At 54.3% G+C, this 27,682-nt stretch overlaps 1 protein-coding gene across 5 annotated transcripts in view; it reads right to left on the reverse strand.

The window, feature by feature from the left end:
- Positions 1 to 493: 493 nt before the first annotated feature.
- The window catches only part of KLHL29 (kelch like family member 29), a 292,525-nt gene continuing 265,336 nt past the window's right edge, over positions 494 to 27,682 (reverse strand). For 4 of the 5 annotated variants that reach the window (XM_081069766.1, XM_081069763.1, XM_081069762.1 and 1 more), the window contains 9 exons: positions 21,900 to 22,038; positions 12,741 to 12,943; positions 10,793 to 11,052; positions 9,176 to 9,374; positions 8,849 to 9,031; positions 8,514 to 8,694; positions 5,207 to 5,400; positions 4,713 to 4,857; positions 494 to 2,641 (listed from right to left, as the gene is read on the reverse strand). In XM_081069766.1, the coding sequence (XP_080925892.1) occupies positions 2,458 to 2,641; positions 4,713 to 4,857; positions 5,207 to 5,400; positions 8,514 to 8,694; positions 8,849 to 9,031; positions 9,176 to 9,374; positions 10,793 to 11,052; positions 12,741 to 12,943; positions 21,900 to 22,038 (1,688 nt within the window). In that variant the 3' untranslated portion in view covers positions 494 to 2,457. The remainder of the gene's footprint in view (positions 2,642 to 4,712; positions 4,858 to 5,206; positions 5,401 to 8,513; positions 8,695 to 8,848; positions 9,032 to 9,175; positions 9,375 to 10,792; positions 11,053 to 12,740; positions 12,944 to 21,899; positions 22,039 to 27,682) is intronic. The other variant, XM_081069765.1, reaches the window with a different exon arrangement.

The following is a 27,682-nucleotide window of genomic DNA, read 5'->3' on the forward strand; positions in this document are numbered from 1 at the left end:
TGGTAGAGAACAGCCTGAGGCGAGACTGAGAAAGGCAGCGAGGCCACTTGGACTGGATGTTAGGGTAGAAATCACACCTCGTTGTTCTTCCTGGAGGAAGTATGTTGTGTTTCTTCTCAGGCTGGTGAGTTGGGGTTGCCACGTGGCTTTGGCACAGTGCCCCCAAAAAGGATCCCCGGCACTGGCGTTAGACTGTGGGAAGCTAATGTGGAAGTTTTCAGCTGCACAAGTGTTAATAAGAAGAGCGCTTAGAACTGAAGGAAGATCCCCACAGGCAATTCCAAAGTGTTTGCAAGTACTTTTCAACTTTGACCTTTAATGGCCCTTTATTCTTGGCTTCCTTTACGTTCCTATACGTTCCCTTGCTAAGGAGTCCTAGTCTTTCTAATCATCAAGACCTGCCTTACAGTCTGTACCAGAGCCCTGGGGTTTCCCATCACTGTGGCATGTACAGTGGCACATAAAGACATTACATGGGCTTCTGAATCTAGATCTATAAATATATTTATTATAATATAACAAGAACAATAAACATATACTATGTACAATACCATTACAGAGAACCCTGTTTTAGATCATTCACAGAAATAGCCAGTTTTGCTCCAGTGTGATAGATGAGGAGAGAAACGGAATTTCAATGCCATCTGTGTTGAGTCCTGCTGACCGCTAACACCTCCTTTGGAGGCAGACGCACAACAATGCTAACATTAGCCCTGCCCCAGGCAGTTAGAAATTTGTGCTCCAGTCCTTGGGTTCACACTTGCACCCTGTTTGACATAAATACTTTAAATGACATACAATGTATGTAGTTTTGTGCTTATTACTTTTTAAAAGAATAAATAATATTAAAAACTGCATAACGAAGCTCAGTATTTCTCCGAGTGGGAGCCACGCTTGTAGTGCTAGAAGCTGATGCCCGACGTTGGAAGTGGAATTCTGTGTCATCGAATACTGAAACAATGAAAGCGGGTCCTGTTCTTTTCTCCTTATAAATGATTTTTATCGTGACATGACAGCAAGTTGACTTCCCAGGTATAAAAACAGTAAATGTGTATTTGGTACCAACTTCAACTAAACAGCTCAGTGGCGGCGGCATGGTCTTGCCCTGGAATGGAAACTGATCACTGCGTGAGGTTTGAGGGTCTGAGGGTTAGTGGGAAGGCCTTTCTCGCCTGAGCCACGGTGGTGTCACCTCCCGCCTGGCTTCCCTTTCCCGGGTTAACATGCTGTAAGGAGAGTGATTCTGCTCGTGCCCTTAGGCCCTGGCTGTCAGTGGCTCATCTAAGAAGGCTGGACCCATCCCGAGAGCTCTTGTGGCACGTGCCTTAATATATAGCTATAAATATCAAAAATAGTCTCCTGTGCTTTGTAGACATTTATTCTCCTTCCTTCCATTCCCACCTGGCCTGGGTCCTCAGCTTTACCTCATGGAGGGAGCTGGACTGGTGTTTCCTTCTAGAACAGATTTTTTTTTTTTTTTTCTGACAATGCCTGCATGAGGCACCGCTTTTCTGGGGCTGTCTGGGAGTCACTTTTTCTAAAAATAAAACAGGGGCATTTACCCCTCCTTCCCAGGAGAGATCCTCTACTCTGCACATAGAAAAATTAGAGCAAATGCCCCACTCTGGCACTACCTACAAAGAGCTTTGGGAATTCCCGTGCTCCCTCTCGCGCCTCCTCCTCTCAGTACTTAAAAATAGCCTTTTGTGTATCAAGAAAATGCCTTGGAAATCTAAATAATTCATATTGGATAAGGGAAAGCTAGCACGATCATCCTGTCCTTCTCCCGCAAAAACATGGTAGAAAAACCTGTGAAGGGCAGACGGCTACCCCCCAGTTGCCCCTACGGCTGCCCCTGCAGTGCTGCTGCAGCCACATTTGCCTCTGCACGGTGGCCGCACTTCTTTTCAGCCCCAGTGGGGACCAGCAGCCTCCCGGGCCCATGCCGCACAGTATTGTCCCTTGTTTTCTCTCGACCACTGGAAGTGTAGATTGGTTAAAAACAAAAGTAGGAATCAAAGTGATAAGGACACTTTGATCTTATTCCAAGAGAGCCTGACGCCTAATTTTGTCATAGGATAACCGATCTGTGGTTGTTCAGGGGTCACGCTTGCTCTGCAGGAAGGAAAAAACAGCTTCTCTCTCCCAGTTGAAAAATATGTGAAACTCTGTTGCACCGGGCAGAGTGAGCGCCTCCGTTCAGAGCAAGTTCCGCAGGAGCCCAGAGGCCACGCTCGCTCTGGTGGTGGTCCCTGCTGCTCTGAGCGCTGAGCCCCCGTTCCCCCAAAGGCGAGGATGATTTTCTACATTCAATGTAGAGAGTATTTGAATGTTTACGCAGTGGGTGCCTTGATTGTGTTTGTCGGCCTCTTATTGGTGTTGCTGAAAATCAATCACTGTGAGTAGCATTTGCCTCACCAGACTTGTCCACAGTCTCGTGTAGGCATTCTGCTGCTGTCAGCCGCTTTGAATATACTTCTTTATCACCACGCAGCCGTGTCTGAACACAGGGCAGGGCATGTGGGGGAGGAGGGTCCATGTGTTGGCAGCGGGCTCATAGGCTTCCATGTTGCCCAGTGCAGGCCCCTCACTGCTGACGATCCCTCCAGTTGCATAAATCTTGCCATCGAGCACCACGGCACTGTCGGGGAAAGTGCAGAGAGCATCAGACATTGAACTGTCACCTTGGACCTGGAGATAGATTCCTGGTACCCTGTCTTGTTGCAGGCTGCCTGTCCTCTTTTGCAAAAGTCATATGGGATCTCACGGCTCTTCTTTGCTCTCTGACCCAAGCTCGTCTAAGAAAAGCATCTTTCCTCCAGAGCCAATCAGGATGCCGTGCTGTACTAACCCTCTGAGCTGCGGGTGACATTTATACTGGGTGCCCCAGGACCTGCCAGACGGACGAAAGATGCCTGGGAGATGAACAGCCTCTGTGCACAGGCTCTCGGCTCCCCTCGCTGAGTCTCTATTGAGCATGGTTTCGTGTTGCCCATACAGAGCCTTCCTACCGCTCAGATCAAGTCGGGGACGTGACTGACCAGAATGATAGCAGACAGGACAATGAGCAGCTGTCATCATTGAGCATCGGCCACGTGACTGTGATTTCCACCCCTGCCGAGGTGCTCAGCATCAGAGCTGTGGTTCTGTAACTATGGCCGGGTGCTGCTTCTCCCCATGACTGTCAGGCCCAGCGTGCTCCCTGCAGTCACCACGCATTTCCCCTGTGCCACGTCACTGGCTTAGCTTGGTCCTGTGTCTCAGTCTGCCGAGCTCCACACCCTGCTCCTGTCTGTACTTCCTCCCTCACTGCCAATCAGCTATCCTGTCACATAGGTCCACATTTCTAGCCCAGATTTCTCGCTCATTTCAGCGAATAGCCATTTCCTCTTGCCTATCTCCTGACACTGAACAGACACCCTTTCAAAGTGTCCACGCGGTCCTGAAATTCTTAGCCTCCAACAAAACACGTCAGTCTAGGCTTCCTACCAGACACCGAAGGTCCCAGCCTTCTCTGTTAATCGCTCCACGCCATCCGGGCTCCTCATAGTTCTCCCTTTGTGCCATGTCTTTCCCTGCTTCTCTCGCAAGACCCAGCTTCACTCTCCCCTCAGGCATCAAATCTTTCTGCCGCACTTTGAGTCTCAGATAAGGTGTGGGAGTCCTCCCCACCAGCAGTGCTGAGCTCCAGCTGTCTTTATCAGTGGAAAGTTTCGTCAGAGCTGCCCTGCACGTGGCCACCAGTCACAGTATGGGACATGAAAGCGAGGCTAGAGAACTGTAGAATCTTCCTTGTCTCATCCAACTGCTTGTTTCATACATAGAACTTCCCCAGACAGGGAAAGTTCCTTATTCAAGGTCACATGACAGGATAGTAGGTTACAGCTTTTCTAGCTATGGCACACAAACAGTGGGCACTCAGTAAATGCTTCATGTTATTCATATACTGAGGATTTGGTGATTACCTCTTCACGGGCACGAGATGTCTTCTGGAGGGCTCTGCTATGGAAATGCTGATCACGGGCTTTGGGGGCCCCTTCGTCCTCCTTGCTCATCTTAGTCCAGGAAAGGATGGGGCAGAAGAGCAGGGTCTGTGTCCCACTGCCCAGGGGAATTAATTTTTGTGGACCACAGGGCCAGGCCGACTGGAAACCAAGCTACACTCTGACCACTACCTCTCTTCCTGCGGGGGCTGGTCTGTGTGTGTTTCTGCCCAGTGAGCTTGGAGACTCCAGGGCAGCTGTGCCTGAAGTCTCTCACTGAGTCCAGCTCCAAAGGGACGTCAGGATAACGCATGCCATCAGAGCATTTTTCAAAAAGCCACTGTCCCATGTAGGGTATCGTACAGTTCTGGCCTGGTGCTGCCTCCGGTCTGTGATGGGGCAGGTAGTCGTGGGGGAAAGCTGACCTCACGACACCACCCTGCCGTCATGCGGCCTTGAAGGACCTGGGGCCTATAGAAAGTCCTTCATTTCTGGCTTTGAGATGGGGTCAGCTGGAGATACAGGGCTGGGCTTTGGGGCCAGGGGCTGCCTGGGCGTGCTTCACCCTCTGTTCTGGCACTCACATCGATACCCGTGGTTGGTGCAGGGGGTGCTGCTCCTGGCCTGGGAATTGCTTTGGTCAACAAATCACCGGTGGTCACTCATTGTGCTCAAACTCCCTCCTGCCCCCCATCATCCCTTTTGGCTGAGTTGCTGCGGTCCCCTCACCTGCAGAACTGGCGAGAGTGATTCATGTTTGGGCCTGCCTTAATGTTCCCTTTTTCCGGGTCGTAGATGGTAGTGGCTCTGGCATAAGCCCCACCCAGGATGAATACCAAGCCATTGAGGGTGACGGCGGGAGCGTACTTGTTGTCTGTGGGGAGAGCAAGGCAGGCAGGTCAGCGGATCGCTTCTTGGCCTTCCCTCCCCTTTTCTTCCCCATTGGGCCCCCCAGAGGCAGGGACGTGGAAAGACTGCCTGTGTCACTGGCCTGAGGACAAGGTCCGGGGCCAGGGGGCACCTGGCGCACACAGTAGCTTGTCCTCTGTCCAGGTGGGCTGCGCAGGTGCACCTTGCCTGGGGTTTGCTTCCTCCTCCCACCCCCTGGGTTTGCAGAACCATTGGCCTTAGCCAGTCCTCTGGGCTTGGGCTATTGAGACAGAATGAAACACGAGGTGGGGATGCTGCACTGGCCCTGGGCTCAGGAGACAGCTGGTTCTCACCAATCATTGGGGACTCGATGAAGCTCCACGTGTTGGTCTGTGGAACATAAGATTGGAGGACGCCCGCAGCTCGGCCCGCCTCATTCATGCCCCCAAACACATAGATCTTGCCACCGCACACGGTGGCCGCTGCAGAGTGTACTGCCTTGGGCAGAGGGGCCACAGCCTCCCACTGGTTGGTGATAGTGTCGTACCTGTTGAGAGAGGAGAAAAAGAGCCTAAGGTCTAAGGTGCGCCCTGTCCGCGGCAGGGGCCACACCAAGGCAGCAGACATTGGGGAGCAGCACCATGTGCTTTCTGCCCTCAGCACCACTGGCACAGCCAGAGATCACACAGCTGGGGACCCTGGGACGAGTCACACAAGGCCACCCAGGATCTTGCCCAAACTATCTCTCTCAGCCTTCCTCTTGAACCTGGAGAAGTGATGGAACATGAGCTCCAGACCAGACAGGGATAAAAGCGAGAACAGGAAGGAGCTGACAGGAGAAGTAGAACTGGCCAAGGAACTGGGATCCTCGAGCTCTTTCTCTCTGGGGCAGCTTGGGTCTCAGTTCTCAGTGTCTGTGTCAAGTGTTTTTGCGGCTGCCCTCTCAAGCACTTACTGTGGACCTCCCATTGCAGGTCCACCATCACCTTGTTGACTGCTTTTTTTGTGTGTGCTCTGGACCCAACGCAGGGCCTCCACTGTGGGTTTGCTGCACCCACAGGTTTGCTGTGGGTTTTTTCCAGCACACCTTCCCTGGTAAGCACACCGAGCCCACTTTTCCCCACGAGCCTCCTTGGAGCACGAGCCATAACCCAGTCACAGCTCTGTGACTCAGGAAGATGACCTCTCTTGGCTGGTGCCTCTGGCTCTGGAGGTGGGGGGCGGGATGAGGGAACTGTGCTACCTCCAGCTCTGAGCTTGTGAAGACTTGGGATCTGGCAGCAGGGGGTTGATTTAATTCAAACTCAGACGAATGATATGTGGCTAATAGGTGATAGAGTAAGTGTCTTTTGGACAGTGTCAGAAGTTCAGATATCTGTTTCTGAAGCCAATATGGCAGAGATCCAAAGAGCTCCTGCAGAAAGATCTGGGAGACTGTGGAAGATTATGTGGCTGATAGTCTTCAGGCTTTCGGTATGATGGCCCATTCCGCCTAACGCAAATTTTCCGAGAGCTTGGTATTCCAGGTGGCTGATTGCCAAGCCACAAGCCTTCCGTCAGCTCAATCTGTGAGCTTGCTGCTTGAGAAGGATATGCTAATGCATGCAAATGACCCTGCAGAGTGAGGCGCTCCGCTATCGTTTATCCAGTAACCACAGCTACTGCGATACATTGCTATAAAATATTAGACCCAGTTATTTATATAATGATATAATACAGGTTTGTCTATTGCACTGTTGTTTTAATCTATAATTATATAATCTTGCTCTATTCCTGTAATACAGTAATGTAATATAATTATAATGCATCATATATCTCATTCATTATCAATATAAGAGCAATTTGTACCATTAGTGCTTCCTGGGGAACAAAGCACCCCGGTGTCTGTCCCCATTACCCTGACCTTCCTGTCACCCTGAATTCTCATCATTGCCACCATGTGGCATCGAAATTGACTTGCCCAAAGGGGCTTAGCTGTGCTCCTTGGGAGGCCTGCACCCTCCCCACCACTTGCACGCACAAGACCCAGGGGTCTTCAGGTCTGTGTGCTATCCCTACAAGAACAGCTGACAGATACCAGTGGGATGACAAAGGGCTCAGGGTGCCCTGTTGTCCTGGACTGTTCCTCCATTTACTGGGCCTCACGGTGGTCTCTGTCCCTCTGTGCCCAGCTGATGTTTCACGGAAGAAGGAAGGCCTAGCCCCCCAGGGAAAGCCGGTACCGGCGGCTCCCAGGCCTTGGAGAACGGCTCCCTGGCCCAACGGGAGGGGAGCTAGTCCCCTTCTTCGTGTATTTGATCCTCAAACAAATCCCTGTATTTATTAACAAGTGTAAGTTTGCAAAATGAGTAATCAATGTCTTTAGGAGATTAAAAATAGCTGACAAAAGCAAGACAGGATGACAGATCTAGCTTGGTGTACTCCTACATAGAAAACGTCTCCTTTTTCTATGTGTTTATTATTGGATGACAAACGACTGGGAGCTGGTGCTTCTGGAAGGCTTGGGGCACGGTGGCTGTGCAGTGGGCCCCACCGAAGGCTGTCAGCATTAGGGCTGACCCAGGTTCAACTGCAGTATTAACATCCTCTAATCACACAGGGATTCCCCATTATCTCCAAATCAATATGACAATTAAATGTTACTGAGCTATCTCTGGGCTCCACTTGGGGGAGTTAAAAGCCCACGGTGAACATACCGAGTCTGCCTCACTCTGAAACCATCTTTGCTGTAACATTTGTCAAGTGTCCAATTAGCCACCAAGGGAAAAATACAAATTGAGGGGTATGTGTGGCTCCACAGGCGTAAAGCTGTCACAGGGGAAGATATGTTTCTGTGGCAGCTGATGTGGGCCAGGGTGGTGGGTGAGGGTGTGGGAAGGACATGGGAAAGGGCGCCGGTGATCTTTGCTGCGTCCTCCTGGGCTGAAAGTTGGGGCCAGCTCAGCCTAAGTCATCGTTCTCGGGGGCACTTGTTTGTCCTGAAGCAGGACTGCACCGAAGACTGCCCCTCCCCCATTCTGCAGCTGACTTCCATGCCAGCCCTGATCCCTATATGTGCCGCTCGATTCCAATGGCATACGCGTGAGGTTCTGGGGGCCCATTGGCTTATGTTCTTTTCTGAAGAATTCGAGGCAGTTGACCAGACCTGTGTGCAGAGGTCCTTCCCTGTGTTACAAGCAGGTTTCCTGGGATGTGTGGGATGGAGGGAAGAAGGGAACCCCCTGGAGTGTAATCTCCCACTTGGCAGAGACATGAGGCACAGCCAGTGGCACAGTACACACTTGGGCCACTGGTTCCAGCTTTGCCTGAAATCCCAGCAAGTCTCTGGGCGGGCGCTTCCTGTCCCACTGTGTTCCCTGCCTGCCCAGCCAGGCTAGCCACGCCCATCCTGTGCCTTGCCGACACTGGGTCTCGTGCCTCCAGTGTGTTTGACACCTGAATGGGCTGTCGGGAAAAGAGTGCCCCATCTCAGGGACAGGGCAGCTGTCATCTCCAGTCTTCTCCCTTTGCTGTGTGTGAAGAGCCTGGGACAGTCACCTGACAAATGTCCTGTCTCTAGTCATCTCACTTGGGGAAGGGGGTATTGGGAAGGAGGAGCAGTGCGATTTGAGCTTTTGGTGAATGTCGGAGGTGCCCCTGGGGTGACCATGGCCCCGTTACCTCTCCACGTGGTCCACGTTGCCCGACACACCAAGTCCCCCGAGGGTGTAAATCTTCCCATCATAGACAAGGCTGTTGTGCCGACAGCGGGGGACTGTCATTCTGGAGACGAGGTTCCAGTTATCGAGCAGGGACATGTAGCACCAGACGTCGGCCAGCATCACCCCTGACTCCATCCCACCTGGAGGCAGGGTGAGAGGTCCAGAGAGCAGGCAGGCGTGAGGAAGGGGGCGGGAGGAGGAGGCGGGGCCTTGGCCTTCCTCAGCCCCGACTTGTGTGGGAAGGCCCCCTTGGGAAGCCCAGGCCCAGGCCCAGCCCAGCCCTGAGGGCCTCACCTGAGAGGTAGATGTTGTCCCCGGCACTCACTACACTGAAGAACTCGCGGTCATAGAAAGGCAGTGAGGCCAAGGGATACCACTTGTTGTTCTGTGGGTTCCAGCAGGTGACGGCCACCAGTGAGCGCTGGGTCATCCCCACCATCTGACGGCCCCCAACCAAAACGATGACCTCAGCCACACCTGCAGCAACACAAATGGGCACCCTTGGGACACACCCCAACACTCTTGACATCGGTACCCCGTGCCCCTATTGGGGGGACCCCCAGAGTCGAGCTGACTCCACAGCAGCTGTGTGTGGGGGCTTTGGGTCGTGTCTCTGGATACCTGCCGAGAGGCGGGGCCGGGTCCTGGGCGTCTGCATCTCCTGGCGTGCGTGGGGCAGCATGTGGTAGCGCTTGGCCTCGTTGACCAGGTCCCGACACGCCTCCGACGACTTAATGAGCTCCTCTCTGTCCACCACGTTGAGCAGGTAGCTGGGGTGGATGAAGGGGAGGCGGACCACCGCCAGGAGCTCCGCCGCATGCTGCCAAGCCAAGGGCACACGGAGCCTTCTCAGATCATGCACAGGGCCCACCCCGAGGCTCGTACGAGAAGAAAGGAAGTGGGGGTGTGGGACGGCACGACGTGGATAAGGCCAGTCTGTCTGGCTTGGGGAGGTGGATACTCCGCTCACCCAGCCTCGACAGAGACAAAGGTAGCTCCCGTCAGCCAGAGGCGAGGAGGACAGGAAGGACCGGGAGGGCTGGTCTGCTGCAGCTGACCCTGGGGAGGACCTGCCATTTGTCTCTTCAGCACCTCATTCCCGCCTCCACCCTGCTCGTGGGCGTCTGCTTCACAACAGGCTGCAGTGGGGCTTAGATGAGGATGACCCGGTCCTTGGACAGGTTTGCACACCGCAGGAACTCAGGAACATATGGGAGGACCCAGGAAAGCGGATGGTGATCGATCGGCAAACTTGCAAGTCACCACTGTCAGAACCTGTGTTTCCCCAATACTAACAAACCCCTTTAGTGGTGTCCCATTGCCTCAAACTGGCCCCTGGCCCCTGTCACTGTGTTGAAGCTGCAGGGCAGAAATGGACTTGGAAGGAGGGAGACTGAAGGCAGGAAAACCATTCAGAGATGACTGTAGGAATCCTGGTGAGACTAGCGGGGGCCTGAGGGAGGAGACAGACAAGCCGACCCACTTAAGAGGGACGGAGGAAGCAGGAGGGAAGCAGTGTGTGTGGCCCGAAGAATGTGGCGCCTGTGTGGCTTCACTAACTCCCAGGGGCTCCTGACACCTTGGAACCAAGGCAGTTCCGCTCTTAGTGGGGCCTCCAGCTGGTGCTTTCTGGCCGGAGATCCTGCTGGGCTGTGCTTGGTTTCCTGTGATTCAGGTTCCCCTTCTGGGGACCCTGCCCTCCTTTCCTTCTGCCCTGGACTCTGGCTCTGATTCCTCCAGCTGTCCCCTCTGAGGGACTCACCTCCCTCTTGTCATGTGCACAGTGGTTTCCTATCTCCAGCGTGATTTGCAGTACATCCAGGTGCTCTCCACCTTCTCAATAACCTGAACTGGGGTGGGGCTGCTCCTGCTGGGTCTGAGCTCACTGGAGCCCCAGGGGCATCCTGGCTCAGGCACATTTTTCCCTACAGGGCCCTCATGCTGTCCACCACGCTCTGCGACCTCTTGGTCAGCTTGGGTCTCCTGCAGGTGGAATGCCGGCCCTGGAGAATCCTCTGGTGACTGATTTCTCATCTCTCATCCTGCCCTCCACCTCTGTGCTGCCCACGGGAGCAGTTCCAGCCTCCCTGTGCCCAGGCCTGCTGGCTCCTATACACTCCCATGGCCGGTCAGATCCTGCGTCCTCTACCTTCCTTCATTTTTGCTCCAGATGCCACACCTGCACTATGCCCCAGACACCAGAGAAAGGGTGGGCTGCGAGGGAGGGGCAGGCCTTACCTGCGCCCGGGATGTGGGGTCCTTCTTGATCCACTTGATGACTGTCTCGTACACTAGCTCCTCGGCCTTGGTGTTGAGGCTGTCGTTGGAAATGTAGGCGATGAAGTCGTCCTTGGAGACGCTGAGGATCTCTTCCTGGGCGGCCACCTCGGGGAAGAGCTGCAGTGCGAAGGCCTTGGCCATGTGGTAGAGCTCACTGCACTGCATGGCCTCAGCCATGGCCAGCACCCCCAGGCAGTTGCTGGCCGTCAGCTGCTTCTCTGGGGGCGAGAGCACATGGCCACTGACTGTAGGGCCCCGAGCTGGTTGCCTCCCATTCCCACCCTCTGTCCCTGTGTATCCTGGTGACCTGCCTCCAGCATCCAGAGTCCCTACAAGCCCAGGTCCTGTGTCCATTTCCTGGGGTTCCCTCCACCCCATCTGATGCTGACTCTCCCAGGGCCTCCTACAGGCCCCAGCAGGACCGAGGTGATAAGGTGTTGGCACCACACTCGGAGCTCCCTCACTGGCTGTGGGCCAGGGGTGGGGAGAGGGGTACACTGCAGAGGTTATGGTATCTTCCATAAGTGGGACAGGCATGTGTGGGGTCGCAGACTCCTACTTTAGGGTCACGGCAGCAGTAACACCCCATACATGCTCACTTACCATCTCCCATGGCCCTCAGCTTCACCCCGCCTGATCTCTAGTTCTGAGGTCAGTCTGGTCAGCTCTCCTGAGATCTGACTAACGGTTATTCTAGCCTAGAAGTGTGTGGGTCCCAGGACATCCATACTTTTGTGAGCCTAACTCTGAAGCTGTGGTTCCTGGCTGTCATACAGGGTGGCATGCGGGGTCTCTGGTCCCGCTCCCCACATAAGAACGCAGGACATGGTGAGGTCGAAAAGGAACACCCATGGAGACATAAACAGTGGAGTCATACTGCTATAGTCTTGCTGGCAGCTGGGTTGGAGACACAGGAAGCAGGAGCCACACGATCCGCAATTCACTGTCCACTTCTCTGCCTGCCAACCAACCTCACTTGCTAACTGCAATCTGTCTCTCCGCAATCCACAATCCGCACTCCGCTTGCTATCTTAGCCACGGCAGTTGTATCAGTGGCTAATGGCTAACTGGTAACAGCTGATGGCCAACTAGTCACAGCTGATGACCATCTACTACCCGAGCCGGCACCTTTGCACGTGAGGCCGAGAGCCTGGAAACTGCTCTCTGGGACTCTGTCCTCAAACTGGCCCTTCTCGATTGCTCGGTTCCCCCGGGGTCACATTTCAGGCCCCTGGCTGTTCCCACCTGATCTGTTCTTGTCTCCAGGATTAGCTCCTAGTTCTCTCTCTCTGCACTCCACACCGTGGCCACGGGTTCTTGTGACTCTTGTCTTTACCCTTCCCTCTCCCTACTGTCACTCAAGCAGGGCAGCTCCCAACTGTAAAGTAAGTGTGTTCTCCGGGCGGGGGGCCTGCTGGAAGCCCTGACATTCAGTCCCCATCCTGGGCAGCAGGTCTGGGTGTCCAGGGGACAGTTTACACGTCCAGACCTGTGTGGATACCTGGTGTGGTGTAGGTATTAAGTTAAAGGGGAAAAAAGTTTGTGGCTCCTTTGTTCAGTGTTTACAGAACAGGGATGTGAGGCCAGGGCCCAGGCTCCCCACGGAAGAACGGGCCGTTCACAGAACCCTTGCGGCCCCACTTGTCCTCACGAAGCCGCCTGGGGTCACAGTGCAGCCTCCCCGGCTCCGGGAAGCGACGCACAGGAGTCCTCTGTCATGCTGGGGAGCAAAGTCCTTTGCATACAGTTATCTGAATTATCTTAGAACTGCTTTGTGAACTCCGGCTTCACCTGAAGTGGGCGGGCACACACAGCCCTCCCCTCTAAATCCTTGTTATTTTTGAATTTTCCGCACATCTGCCCTCTTCCCCCTGCCCCAGGTGTCCGGGGTGTTCCCTGGGCTCACCCAGAAAGGACACGCAGACTTTGCAGAAGGTGTGGAACTGAAACTTGCTGGCCGCCTCCAGTAGAGTCTTGGCGTTGGCGGAGTCGATGACCAGGGAGCCCGTGTAGACAAACTCCAGCAGCAGCTCGAGGACGTCGGCCTGCAGGTTGGACAGGACGAGCTCCAGCTTCTCCCGGCCGCACTGGCTGCCGTCTTGCACCGACCTAGGCACAGAGACCAGGCTGTCCTTACCTGCCACCCCGCGGCCACGACGCCGCCTCCTCACAGGGCTATACATCTCCCTGCACACCTCGGTCACGCCCTTCATTTTAGGACTCAAGGGACACGGCAGTGACACACCTGAACCTAATGACCTTACGCGGGATCTGAAAGAGAAGAGTCTGACCAGAGACGCCCCAAAGAACAGAAAACCCTGCTTATCACTACTCGGCATGTCCATGCAAAAAAAGATGCAAATCAAAAAGCATGAGCTGTGGATGGGGACGAGGAGCAGGACGGGCCTCAAAGGGAAACAATACGGCTCAGCCCGCTGCTGGCCCCGGCATCTCCGCCAAACAGGCCCCTCTGGGAGGTTCTCCAACGAGACCGAGGCTCCCAACTGGCTGTGATCACAGCCAATCTGGAGACTCCCTGATGGCCCCAAAGACGGAAGGCCCCACGCTGTCCCGGAACACTGACTCCAACCCCACCTCTTTCTAAGAACATATTGTTTCCTTTTAGGCATGGAAAGGAAGCCCTTCATGACATTGCTTTGAAACTGAGGACGAGACGAGATAGACGGACAGAATGGTTAGAGCTGGGAGGAGGGGAAGGGGGAACGACCAAGGACTTCCGCCACAGACAGCCAGCAGCCATGACCTGGGACCTGGCCCGGGGCGGGGCCCTCCTGCCACATGGAACACGGGGTCAGAGGTCAGAGTGGCCTGCGTGTAGAGTGTGCATCGGGCTTGTGAACTGGGGGGAGCAGGGGAGGGACACAAATATATAAATATGTTTATATCTGGTGTCTACAGAAATACAAAACCATTGCAAAGGCTCCCAAGGCCTGGCAGCCGCGCCCTAAAGCTGGACCTGGAAGGAAACAGATAAGATGAAGCAAAAATCACACCAATACAGAAGTGACCAGGAGGAAAAACACCCAGAGCGTTAAGAATCAGGAGGCAGATTTCTCAGAGGCGATCGGCTTGGCACCCCGTCTCGGCCGTTCTGACCAGCCCTCCTTGTCTCACCGAGCCGGGTCCTGCCTGGGGTGGGGTTCAGCCATGTGGCTGGAAACGACTTCTGCATTCCCATCGCTCCCGAGGAGGGCAGGGTCCAAGACTGTCTTGCCCGGTCCCTTGGGTGCACCTGTGGCTGGCAGTGGGGTGTTGGAGGTATCTGGCAAGTGGCAGGCTAGCCCCAGAGAGAGGCTGACTCCTGTGCGGGCAGGGAGCTAAGGGACCTGGGTGCCCCCGCTCTGCCCCCGACGGATGGGCAGCCCTGACTTCTCTGGCCGCCAGGCTCCTCTTCTGCAGAACAAGTGTACTGAACTGGATGTCTCAAGTCCCCTGGAGAGTTGACGTGACAGGTTGAAAAACCTGCCCAGGAAAGCCTGTTCTACATGACAGCACCTGAAATGCCACCATTAGAGCGACACGCTCTCTGGTTAGGCACTGCCCGTTCCCGACACCCCCCCCCCCAGGCCTTTAAAACACAAATATGACCTGGCAGGGGACAGGTGCCTGAGCAAGGGCCAGGGCTCCTCTCCCCACAGAATGGCTCATCCAACCAGGGGCCTGAAGGGGCATTCTGCGGCCAAGCCCTGGGCAGCCCCAGAAAGCTGAGGGGGGAAAGTGCTGCTAAACAGAGGCTCTGAGCAGAGCCCCTTCTCAAACCCATAGACATACACTGTGTGTGACTTTAAAGGGCCTTAACACACCTGGCCTTGTGCTGTCAGGATGGACGTCCATGCTTGGGAGACTTTGTTAAGTGTAAAAACAGTGCATTAGCTGATCACTTGAAACCATAGAGATTCTGAACGGCCCAGGCCTCAGCGGCCATCTGGTCAACCTCTAAGTCTTTGCTGCCTGTGCCTTTGTCCTACATGCCACTGTCTGACCTGTCCACCTCACGCCCTCTGTACTCTGCAGAGATCACGAGGCCTAAGTAGGGCTGTTCACCTTCTGCCAAGGCCCCCAGTCCTTCCTGCCTTCCCAGGAGTCCTCAGCAGGGGAGCCCAAACTCACTGACAAGCTGAGATGAGACTTCAGGACACACACACACACACACACTGACATGCATGTGACCTGGGAGCCTGGGAACCGTGGAACCACCTGTGAGGAGGGCTGTCTAGCAGATGGAAGGCCAGGGGAGCCCACGGCCCTGAGTGAATGATGTCTCTGACGGGATCAGCATGGCTGCACTTCTTGGGAGATGCTTGTCTTGGCCAGAGTCTGAGCCAGGGACAGGGTCCTGGGGACAGGGTGGGGCCAGCATAGCTGAGGAGCATAAGGATTGCATGGGGAGCCACACGGGACGTCCACCATCACAGGTGCTGTCCAGGGTTGGAGAGGACCACTGTCCCTGTGACCTGTGGCCATGGCTCTTCTCCTCCAGGCACCCCAGTAGGGGCCACCCAGGGACAGAGGGGACTGCTGGGCAAAGGATCTGTGGAGAGTGGCTGGAGGCCGCTGGGGCCAGATGCCAGACACTGGAGCTGAGCTGCCATTCCACTTGGCCACAGAGGACTACTTGGGAACATGATGGAGGCTGTGCCAGGTGTCTGAGTTCAGGGTCTCTAGAAGGCGAGGCCCCAGACAGTGAGGCCTTGTGTTTGGGTGTGGCTCAAACGGGGGTGGGGGCTGACGGAGGCCGGCAGTCCCTGTGTGTCCATGACTGTCAGACTGCTCCTTAGGCCTCTTCCTTCTGAGCAGGGAGATCCTAGGAGGCATCACCCCTGATGGGTGGCCCTGGTCACTGATAGGGAGCTATGTCCTCCAAAGATGACCATCTGTCCCCGCTGTCAGCTGGGCCTCAGGGTTGTAGTGTCCTGTTCCACTCATGGAGTATGTGAGGAGCTGCTGGGCAATCAGGGTCATGGCATGACCTTGGAGGGGCAGGAAGCACGGTGGGAAGGGCAGTGATAACCTTGCTAGGTTGGGACTATGAACCTGACACTTGGGCGTGGGAGTGAGGGGCAGGCTGGTGCTGCTCAGCCCACACAGGACTCACTAAAGCTTCCTGGGGTCACTTTCTCCCAAGAGGGGGTGTGGCCTTAGGAGAGCCAGGGTATGGGACATAGCCTCTGCTTGGCAGGCTTGGGTCTGTGGACGTACCAGGCACGCCTTGTCCCAAATATTAAAATGTTTGAGACCCTCCCCCTCCATTAGCAGTTCTCTTACTTGGGATAAGAATTGCCCTCTCCAGCCTTCAGGACAGTCACTCACCTACTCCTCACACACCTCAGTGATCAGATGCTTTCATTTTGCAAGTTGGACCTGGAATAATGAGAAGGAAGTGTGGGGCAGTGGTGGGTGGGAGACAGTCACGGAGCAGGTGTCGAATGTGGCTGGTGCCCTGTTCTGCTCAGGAGGTCCCTGCCCTTCTGATGTGTTTCTGACCCTGCCCCATACATAGGAGCCCAGGCATGCCATCAGCTTCAGGGCACAAACATGGGCACGCACCAGTCTTCCTGGGTCCTGAGGACTTGGGCAGCTCAGGCGCGCCTTGCCCACCAATGGTGACTGGACAATGGGTCTTGCTCATGTCCTTCTGCCAGCCTCTGAGATGTGTGAATCTCTCCATTTGTTACTAGTCTTACAGCCACACCTGTCTGCTCCACCAGGAAAGGGGGCAGACTGCTCGGCTTCACTGGGAAGGAGGGGAGAGGCATATGGTTTGATTACTGCTTTAAAGTCTAGCAGGCACCCCTATGTCCAGGATCTGTGCCACTCAGATCCTTTCAGCTTCCTCTGGAGAGGGAGATGGATGAGAAGCCTAGAGCCTATACATGGTGATTGTGAAATCAACTTCCACAAATCAATTTGTCCGTCCATTTTCATTCAATATGAACAGAGACTATATAGCTCAAATGTGTCGTTGGCTCCGACAGGCTTTGTGAAAAGAGGGTGTTCTCTGGGAGGTAGAGGGCCAGGTCTCTGTCCCATTTGTGATGAGGGGTCAGCCCTCCTCTGGGGCTGTGCATTTCCTCCCTCACCTGGACTTGGGGAGTGTGTTCAGAAGTGCTGGCAGGGAGGGCGGTGGCCACGCTGTCTCTGAAGAAGAAAGGTCCCTGTCCTCTCTGATGGGCCCGCAGCCAATCTGGCCAGTGACTGCAGCCAATGCCCCTGTGGCTCCAATCATCCCTGAGTGCTCCTTGGCACCCAGGGAACAAGTGAAGGGACTCCTCCAAGGGCCAAAAAAGAAAAGCCAGGGCAGATCTAGGGCCTGCTCACTGGAGTGGAGAAGTGACTCTGGACTTGGGAGGTTGGAACCCCAGGACCCCACAAGGCCTAGTCTGCTCCACATATCTTCCTTCCTTCCCAAAACCCGGGGTTACGTCCACTGTCCTCTCCTCCACTCAATTCTGCAGGGTCCTTCCCACCCCCCAGCCTGGAGGCAGGCGAGGGGGGGCAGTACTACCCTTCATGTTATCCAAAGACAAAGCCGCTCCTTTGGCTTCAGGGTTTTCACGATTGTCATAGGGACTCAGAGGGGGCCACAAAGGGATGGTGGGCAGGTCCAGCTTTCTCAGCAAAGGCTTAGCTCTGGCCTCACTGCTCTTCTCCAAATCCTCCGGGGCCTCCAGACCTCTCGCCAGAGGACATGGACCCCTTGCAGGTGTGAGAGTGAGTGCCCGTGACTTAGGTACCTGTCTCAGGTGGGGAGTATGTCTTCTTTGGGCAGATCCAATGACCAGTTACCAACAGATACACGAGCACACCCATATGCACACTGCATGCACGCACACACAAAATCTCTGCGTCCTTTTTCCTTGCACGTGGGGCCACACTGCCGGCCCTGAGATTTTGTTTTCCTTCCTCACAGACTTTGTGAACAAATAAAACTACACTTCATTCTCCTCTGGGTTAGCAATGGATGGTAAGAGCATGAGCTTTGGGGTCAGACTTCTATTTGAATCTCAAATCTACTGGCTACGTAAACTTCTCTGGGCCTCAGTTTATTCATCTGCAAAGTGGGGATACTCATGGTACCTACTTCTCGGGTTAGGGGGAGGATTCCCAGGATGACGTGAGACATCTCTACAAGCCTCCTTGTGGGCTGGTCTTGCCCTCATCAGGGGAAGAAGAGTTTGAAACTAAGTAAGGGAAGGCTAGGGGAAAGAAGCGGCTGCAGCCTCGCCAAAGGTATGAACACATGTGAAGAAAGGACATGTGACAAAGTGGGGCTTCGGCCTGGAGCCTGGACCTGGAGAACAGGGGCTCTGGGCAGGACATCTGCATGGCTTTAGGGCTGAAGGGCAGCTGAGCTGAAGGGGAACCCAGGCACTCATTGGGAGAGGATGATCTGAGACCTGCTCTCTGGCTTGCTTATAGTCTGATTATCATCTGCACAAAACACAGATCTGACCATGACACCCCGAGGCCTAAAACAAAGCCCTGCAATCTGGCCCCTGTGTCCTGCAGCCTCATTTCCTCCGTGCTCACCTCACGCTTGGAGATGTACCAGCACTGAGGTACCTGCAGTGCCCTAACTGCCCCACCCCCCACCCCCAGCTGTCCTCTGCCTTGAACATCTTCCTCTGCTGTCTGCAGTCTTTCCCACTCATCTGCCGGGCCAATCCCATTCTCGGTTCAAAACCCATGCCAGATGCCACCTCTTCCCGGGCTGTCCCTGAACGCCCCTCCCCCCATAGAGTTAGCACTTGGCCTAAAACTCCTTTTCTGTTGTTGTTGTTAAACAAGGTTGATTTCCTACAGTTCTTTCTGTTGTGACACTCTCTGTGGCTCCTATTTCTAAAAAAGTTTTGGATGTATTAAACTTCCCTTTCTGCATCAACTTGCTCTGCCCCTTGCGCTGCTTTACCCTTTCTCCCCTACCAGACTGTGGGTTCCCCAAAGGCAGGTCTCCATCTCGTCTAGTGTTTCCTGTGAGACCTGGCACTCGGGAGGGGGCCCTGATTGTTTGCTAAGCTGAGTACTGGACTTGGTATCCCTCTGTCTGTCCTGGGGTCCTGTCTGTCGAGGCATCCACACCTGGGGCTCACTGGGACTGGAGGGGTGCACTCGTCACTTGCCCCAGGCTGGAAGTGGGAAGGAGTGAAGCTCCCTGAGTCTCCATGCCTGGGGGTCCTGGGACAGCAGAGGACAGGCCACTTGCCCCTGACAGTGCTCACGTAAGGCCCACAGGAAGGGAAGGACCAGGATGTCGTGTTCCACAGATTATCCCTACTCCCTCGGCTCATGTTAGTGCAGCCGCCTGAGAGGGAAGCCCCTGATTGGGTTTCGGCGGAGAGGGTCACATCTCTCCCACTGGGCCATTCAGGCTGCTGCACACTAAGTCTCTCGGGTCACAGATGCGAGGAGACTGAAATGACATGGTAACATCAGCTGCTCCCTGACCTGTAAGAATGTGAAATTCTTGTGGATTTCACATGGCCAGAAAGGAGATCATCTTCCTGTAGAGAGAGTCTGCTTTTCTCCCCACAGAAAGAATTTGTTTGCAGCTATCAGCAGAAATGGTGATGTGTGCCTGTAGTTAGGACGAGGGAAATAAAATTTAAAATGGCTACAAGTTAACATTTTGATACTTAAGGGCAGCTTCGCCTCTGGGCTGGGCTGCAGCCCCGCTTCCTCCCTCACTCTGAAGACCCAGCCCTGCTCCCCAGATCTCAGACCTCTCTGGCTTCCACCCGTCTGGCTGCCTACCAGGTGTCTGTCCTGGGGTGGCCTTCAGGCTGCTGAAACGTGACACATCAAACGCTCAGTTCATCGTCTTCCCTCGGCTCTCCTGACATTGGTCCGTGGGCCTGCCTTCCTCCCTGTCTTCTCCCTTCTCATGTCCTAGTGCTGGTGTTGTACCTGGGAAACCTCTCCAGGGCTGGCCTTGCCCATCCCCTTTCTGTCACTCTAGGATGTCAGAGCTGGAAGGAAACCTAGACATCATTTGAACCAACATCCTGTTTTACAGATGAGAAAACCTGAGGCTTGAGAGAGAGGATGTGACTTGCCTGGGGCCATAGGACAAGTGGCAGAGTCAGGTGTAGAACCCAGGTCTCCTAGCTCCCAAGGGGGTGCCCTGTCTCCTCCACAGACTGCCTCTTAGGCCCAGTACCCGTCTACCTGGTTAGGGTCACTGAGGCACATCTCCCATTGTTGGGTGGGCATCCTTTCCCCACTGCTTCTGATGACGTCCACAACCTAAGGCCAAGGCCAGGGCCCTAACCCAGGAGTCAGAGCCTGCCTGCCCATCCCACCCCAGCTCACACTGATCTCTGGAAAGGCCATCTGCCCCTCCCCACTTCTCATGACTGTCTCTGTTCCCAACTTTTCATTTCAGGCAACCCATCCCTTCCCTAGAACATTCCAGAACATTCCTTGCAGTCTAGAACATTCCAGGCCACCCATCCATTGCCTGGAATGTTCTTCCCCCTTTTGGACTGTTTAAGAAGCCTCACTACTTTGGATTCCCACCTAGTAGTGTCCTCTTTTCCATGGTGTGCAAGAGTTTGGCTTTACATGTAAGTCTCTGAAGACAGTCAGAGGGACCCTGTGCTCCTCTTGCCCACATCTTTTTAGCTCAGCGTTGGGCCCCTGCTCAGTACCAACCTGCCCCTGCATCCTGCCCATTCTGTGCTCTCCAGCTGGGCTGGAGCAGGGACCAAAGCCCTAGGATGTCACATTTGCAATTCAGAAGCCAGGTGCTGGTCTCTGCCCATTTCCGAATTTGCCAAGAGTGGCAGCACAAAGACCTCTCTTGGCCTGAAGAAGCCACTGAACATGCCCCTTCACCCCAGAGCTCATGCCCCTGACCAGTGCTCAGACAGAGAGAACCCAAGCAGCAGGGGCGGGAGACCCAAGCTGTCCATGAGACTGGAAGTCACAAAGAGCCTGCCCCTTCCTGCATGGCTGGGGCCAGGAGGGCTGGGCAGGGCTTGCACGCCGGGCAGCTCAGCTCTAAGTGAAAGGACACAACGGATTGGAAGGGAGATGCCAGCCAGTGTGCCATCCTGAAACAAAACACAGTCACTCTGGGATTAGTTGGCAAGTCCAAACACAGCATTGGGAAGCAAGCAGAGGTCCTGTCCTCCCACTCTGAGCACAGTCCCGGCTCAGCGTCTGCCCCGGAGAGGCTGCAAGGCAAAATGAGCAGCGGCATTAATCTGCTGACGGGTGAGAGAAACAGGAAGTGTTACCCTGGGCTGGCCCCCTCGGCTGCTCTCCCTCACTAAGGAGCTAGAAGGTGGCCCCTGACTTCTTGCAAGGGTATGAAGCAGACAAATTTTAAAAAGTCAACGGAATGGAAAAAAAAAAAGAAAAGATGCTCATGCACCATTAAGACTCATTCAGGTGGAAATAGGCGGGCAGAGGGCAGACGGGGAGGAGCAAAGGCTGAGAGAGACCGTGTTTAGGACACACCTGGTCTGGCCTCAGACAATGCCGGTTTAGGCTCAGTGTACAAGTATTAAGACATGCAGCATGAAGGAGGCTTTGGCTACAAGTCTCTTCTCCCTGACTCGGGCTGCGGAAAAGTGCCCCCTTGGGTGCCTCGTCTCCTTAGCAGGGGATGGTGTGGTCAATGTGCTTTCCTGGCATTAGGTCACCATCGACAGCAGTGACGATGGTGCCAGGGACCCTGTGCTAGCCCAGGGGGGGCCGTGTGCAGTGGTCCCTTAATGTGGAGTCTACAGTCCTAATCTCAGGGAGAGCTTGTGAGCCACTAAGAACGCAGGGTCCTCGTGGTGGGGCGGGGGTGTTGTCTACTGCTGGCAGAGGCTCCTGGGGACCAGCAAAGCTGTGTGGGCCGGGCTGGGGGCAGTGGCTGTTCTGAGGCTGCGTGTGAGAGGGCACTTGGGAGGAGGAAGGAGGAGGAGGAGAGATGGCTACTGGCTCTGTGACAGGGAGTCACGCTTCAGGAACCTGCAAGAGAGGGGAGGAGAAAAGCGACACAAAAGCGTCCTACAAAGGAACAGACCCGACCACAGCTGGAAGGAAGGCAAACCTTTGAATCAGGTCCTTGAAATACAAGCTGCAGGAAGCTAGAACATTTTGGTGGACTTCAAACTCTCTGCCTTCAACAACAATTTTCAGGTCTGTAAACGCTTTCGCTCTGCGCTGCTGGTTCAATTCCTTCAACATTTCTGCAGAACAGAGAAGACAGACAGGGCCAGGTTCCCATTAAGAGTTTTTTTTGTTGTTGTTTTTTTAATTAAAAAAAATTTTTTTTCAAGAATTAGAGAAATAGGAAAATACTTGATACTGTTTCTTGGCCAGACTGGCTCAACACTGACAGTCAAAAGAAGTCACAAACATAATGCATAAACAAGCAGCAACTGGGAGGGACTACATAACCAAAGGAATAACAACTTTCAAAAGCAAAAACAAAAACAAAACAAAACAAAACAGAAAACCCAACTACAAAAAAAAAAAAAAAAAATCAAACCCAGAAATTGAAAGGCCTGGGAAAAAGAGTCCCATAGTGACAATTGGAAACATAGAGAATACGTTATCACAGACAACTAAAAACTGTGATCCCACTACAGAACAAGTTCTCCAAATGCCAATGAGTGCCGATGTACCTGATACCAAGAAAAGCATGGCCTTATGATGTATAATGGCTGGATATGGTTCAAAGGAATAAAACCCACAAACGCTGCAAAAACAGCATCCCTTATGTTAGACGCAGCCATGGCTGGGGAGAGCTTTTTGGGGAGGGAATCCCTCAAAAGGAGGGGTGGAGTGAGGGCCTGGTGGGCGCTTCCTTCCATGTCACACTTCTGGGACTGCTGGGAGAAGCAAGCCAAGGGCAGGATTATCTGTACCTCCTCCCACTTCCTGGGTCATTCAGGAGTCCCACCCTTGCCTGGGGCTTCAGCCTGGGACAGCCTGGCTTACAGCCCCACCAGGTCCCAGGTAGTGGCCTCTGGGACCTTCCCACCTTGGTGCACACCTACCTTTGCCTGGTGTCTTGGCCACCTGGGGCTGGCACAGAGTGTGCCAGGCCCACGGGCTCCGAACCTTGGGGCTGTCAGAAGCTTCTCCCAGACCCACCTTAAGGCACAGAAGGCGGAAGGAGGAGAGTCTGACTGCTACTCTACTTAGATTATAAACACTCATTTGCAAAAGTTAGGGCCTTCGGATGACAAAAGCTCCCACTAGCCTCGCCCTGCCTGCCTGTGCCCTGGACTCCTGGGTGGAGCCTGCCCTCAGCATTGTTGGTAGCTGGACATCAGAGGCCCCGAGGGCCAGAAGCACCTAGACTGTTAACAGGCATGCCATGTCCTTTGGCAGGTGAGTGGGAAGGGCGGTCTGCAGAACTGAGTGCAGCCCACTAGCCCCACACCAGCTCCCCAGCCCTGCAGGTCTCTGCTGAACCCTGGCTGATATTCTGGAAATACCCTCCAGTGTGCCCTGCTCCAGCCTTACCAGTCATCTCTGTCCACATAAGCTGCCATCAGCTGCCTGCCAAGATGCCCTGCTGAGCCCAGCTCGGCCTCTGATATCTGTATGCCCATGGAAAAGCCCCCACACTCCCTGATCTTCTGTTTCTACATCTGTGAAGTGGGGATGGAGGCTCGCACTGTATTCCCAGAGCCTGGTGAAGATTGGATGCTCAGGCTCAGGGATGGGCAAGGACCTGCGGGCTTTGAGGTCGGGCAGGCCCTTCTCTGTGAGGACACACCTGACTCTGGCTCTGCTGGAGACCAAGGAAGACAGTGAGAGCGGGGTTCTGGAGCACACCCCACATGGGGGGACAGAGGTGTGCAGGCAACGCAAATCACAAACCCCCACCACCCCCAAGTCAGACTGAGGTGGAGTCACAGCCAGGTACCTGCAGGGGTGTGTGTGTGTGTGAGATGGCGCTGCCTGAGGCCTCCTGAAGGCTGCTCACAGGTGTGCTCAGGTTAGCAGCGGGGCACAGAGCACCAGGTAGAGGACGTGGAAGTGCCTGTGAGGCAGATACAGCAGAGCAGAGGTCTGGGGGAGTGAGGAGGACTCGATGTGTGGGCAGGCAGATGGCTTGAGTGTAACCCCTGGGCACTGAGGAGCCACCAGGGATTCCGTGCAGAGCAGTGACAGGGTCTGACTTGGGCTTCAGACACATCACTCCAGCAGTCACGTTAGGGGCAGGAGGGGGAATGATGGGCGGAGGTAGGAAAGTGCCAGGCGGAGAGCTGGGCTTCAGAGCCAGACCTAGGAAAACCTGAACTCTGCCTCCCCTCAGCTGTGTGACCGTGGGAAAGTTAACCAATGTCCCCAAATACTCAGTTTCCTTCTTTGTTGAAGGTTAAAATCATGTCAGCCACATGCCTGGCATACAGTAAATGCTTAACAAACAGGCTCCATGTTATTGTCGATGGTGAGGATAATTCCATAATCCAAGTGAGAAGTGACAAAGGCCTGAACACACACAGCCACAGGAAGACAGACAAAGAGGAGTGTTTAGGCGGTGGACGCTGTGGCCCTCAGTGCTGGAGGGGACGCGGGAAGGGGAGGGTGAGGACCATTTCCAGGTTTCTGGAGGGACGTCGGGAAGCGGGGATGATGAGTTAAGTTTTGGGGTCAGGGTTAGGGCCTGTGGGACAGTGGGAGCAGAGGAGGCAGTGGCTGGGGTCTGGGCTGGAGGACGAGGCTGTGGCCATGAGGAGGACGAGCACGAGCCCATGGCCTGGACATGGAGAGGCTGCTCAGGGAGAGCCTTCAGGGTCAGGCTGGGTGGAGGCTGAGCGGCTGTGCTCACGCGTCAGCTCCCAAAGCCACCAACTGAATTCATTCCCAAACCATGAGCCAGGTGGATGATGTCACCTTTTTGGGTGGAGCAGTGTAGGGGGAAAGAGCAGGGTGTGGGGCTACAATTTCAAAGACCTGGTGGAAGGCTCTCATTCCAGCTTTGCCACTAATTGGCTTCGTGACCCTGGGCACATTGCCCCAGCTTTCAGGGCCTCAGTTCCCTCAAGCACCAAGGGCACCCGCTCTTTTGCCCTCCGGTGTTTACACTGCTGTGAATGACAGACGCAGCCCCGCGTGCCTGCTGAGTACCCTGCTTAGGGCGCCTGGAAAGCACAGCGTACACAAAATGCCACTCCTTCTGGGCCCAAAGCATTCTCATTGTTTGGGAAGGCTGTCCTTCAAACCAAGGTAATGATGACAGCCCTAGCCCCAGCCCCAGCAGCAACGCCTGCTCCCGGGAATTCCGAGTGGATCTGGGAGGTGCTTGGACATCCAGGTTCTTCTATCTGTAGGCGTTCTACTCCCACTTTGTGGAAATCTGGTATTTATAGCTGGGCAGGATTACTGTTTCAGAAGAATTTTTCAATTTATGAAAGTGCTCACCAGGGGATTCCTTTTTCACAGCAGGGCCCAAGCGCCTTCAAAGGATTGATCAGTCCGAATGTGCTTACTGCTGCCGGCGGGGCACCCAGCCAGAGAGGTAGCATTTCGGGACATCACAACCCAGGGTCCATGGGAGGAAGCCGGCACCAGCTCTGGGCACGAGCTGCCCTCCTGCCCACCCCTGTATCGGCAAAGGACAGCCCCTTAATGTCGGAGGGGCATGGAGGTCTCCTGAGGCAGCCTTCCAGCAAACCACCGGTGCCCATGTTGGGCAGTCCACAGGCCTCAAGGTAGAGCCTGGCCAGGCCTGGCTCATCAGAGTGACTCCAAGCAGCACCCCAGCACCCCGCGGAATTTGGCTGCCTCAGGCTTGTGGAGGACGGGATGGCCTGCAGACTGTCTGGGCCTCCCCAGGAGAGGCACGGCGGTGCCTAGTGAGTGAGAGGTCTGCCAGTCTGAGCCTCAGCAGGGCTGGGCTCCATCCTAGCGAGTGGAAGCAAAGCCTTGACCTCAGGATCCCTCCCTATTGGCCGGCTTTCCGGTCTTTGAGTGTTTTTTCTAACTTTGAGTGGGATGCCCCTCCTGTGTCTTTGGGACCCCATGCCCTTGCTTGCCCACTGCCTTTGGCCTTGCCCCTCTGTGGCGAACTGCCCTCTGCTGCACACCTGGCAAAAGCCCAGGGCCACCTGTTCACTAGGCGCCTCCCTGGCTCCACCCCTACCCCTCCCTATATCAAGTCTCGCCTCTTTTACCACCTAGAAATCTCCACATCCATTCTCTTCTGGCCACATTTCAGCCAGTGTCCTAGTGAGTGGTCATCCTCCCACCTGAGCCACTGCAGCAGCTTCGGAGGATGTCTCCCTGTTTCCGACCTGTCCCTCTCCAAGCCACCTCCACACAGCAACCCAGCCACCAACGGCTGCTGAAAGAAACCCTTCTAGGCTGAGCAGGGGAAGCAAGGCCCTCTGAGATGGACCCTAGTTCCTCCACTCCAGGGCCGGCCAGGGTTAACCTTCACTCCCCAAGAAGCCTCACCCAGCACGTCTCCCTTCTAAGCTTTCACTCACGTTTCTGCCCCTCTTCCTGATCTTTCTGCCTCCCTTTTTCTGACTATGTTTCAATGCTGGTGAAGGTATTACGACAGCCCCCTGCTTTCCGCCCTCCTTGGCATGCCCCCCTAGTCTCCTGTGCTCACCTCTGCAGAGCATACGATGTGTTGTAAGGATTTATTGACACGTCTGCCTCCTGCACTCCTTGTGTTCTATTTATATTTTTATCTTCATCACTTAGCACAGGGTCTGGCTTATATCTAGTGGGTGTAGTAGAGTGCAAAAATTCTTTGTAGCCCCTCCCACCAAGGGATGGAGTTTATCTCCCCACCCTTTGAATCTGGACTGGCCTCGTGCCTTACTTTGGACCACAGAATGTGGTCAGAAGGACGTTGTGTGAGTGTGAGCCATGGCCTCACGAGGCTTTGCTTGCTTTTGCTAATTTTCTCGGGACCCCTGCCACCACCACCCACTGCGCTAGCCTGGGACAGCCTGTTGGAGGCTGAGAGACCATGAAGCAGAGACGAGCTGCCCCAGATGAGCCATTTATACGAGCCAACCTTGACCAGTATCAGCTGATCCTGACCCAGCCTGACCTAACCCAACTGTCACTCCAGAATCAGAACCTAAATAAGACGCTGCTGTCTTAAGCCACTAAATCTTAGAACTGTTCGTTATGCAGCAAGAGTCAACTGAGATAGAAGACATACAAACATGACGGACTCAAGTGCTCAGAAAACTTTCTCTGTGTCAGTTTCTCCTTCGCTGCTTCGGTTTGAAGCTAATTGTTATTATTTTCTAATTGTGGTAAAATTTACCATCTTAACCATTTTTAAGTGTGCAGATTGGAGGTGTTAATTACATTTCCACTGTTGGGCAATCAATTTCTAAAACTCTTTTCATCTTATAAACCTGCAACTCTGCCCATTAAACAACAACTTCCACTCCTCTCTCCCCAGCTCCCGACAACCACCATTCTGCTTTCCGTCTCTATGAATTTGGCTATCCTAGGCTTCTCATTGTATATGTAGACAAACATCCTACAGTATTTGTCTTTTTGTAACTGGTTTATTTCACTGAGCATAATGTCTCCAGGGCTCACCCGTGTTCTAGCATATATCAAAATTCCTTCCTTTTTAAGGCTGAATATTATTCTATTTGTTATGTATGTACCACATTTTATTTATCCATTCATCTGTTGGTGAACACTTGGGTTGCTTCCATCTTTTCGCTACTGTGAATAATGCTGTTATGAGGCTAATTCTTAACACCCAGCTGTGGACATCTCTCAGTGCCTGTCTCAAACCCCATTATAAGTGCACAGGGTAAACTGGTACTGTGGACCCAGCAGCAAGTGGCATCAGAGGGAAAAGGGGACATTGGGGAGAGTGGGCTTGGGGCT

This window comes from Rhinolophus hipposideros, assembly GCF_964194185.1.
Source record: "Rhinolophus hipposideros genome assembly, chromosome: 12".
NCBI classification, from domain to species: domain Eukaryota; kingdom Metazoa; phylum Chordata; class Mammalia; order Chiroptera; family Rhinolophidae; genus Rhinolophus; species Rhinolophus hipposideros.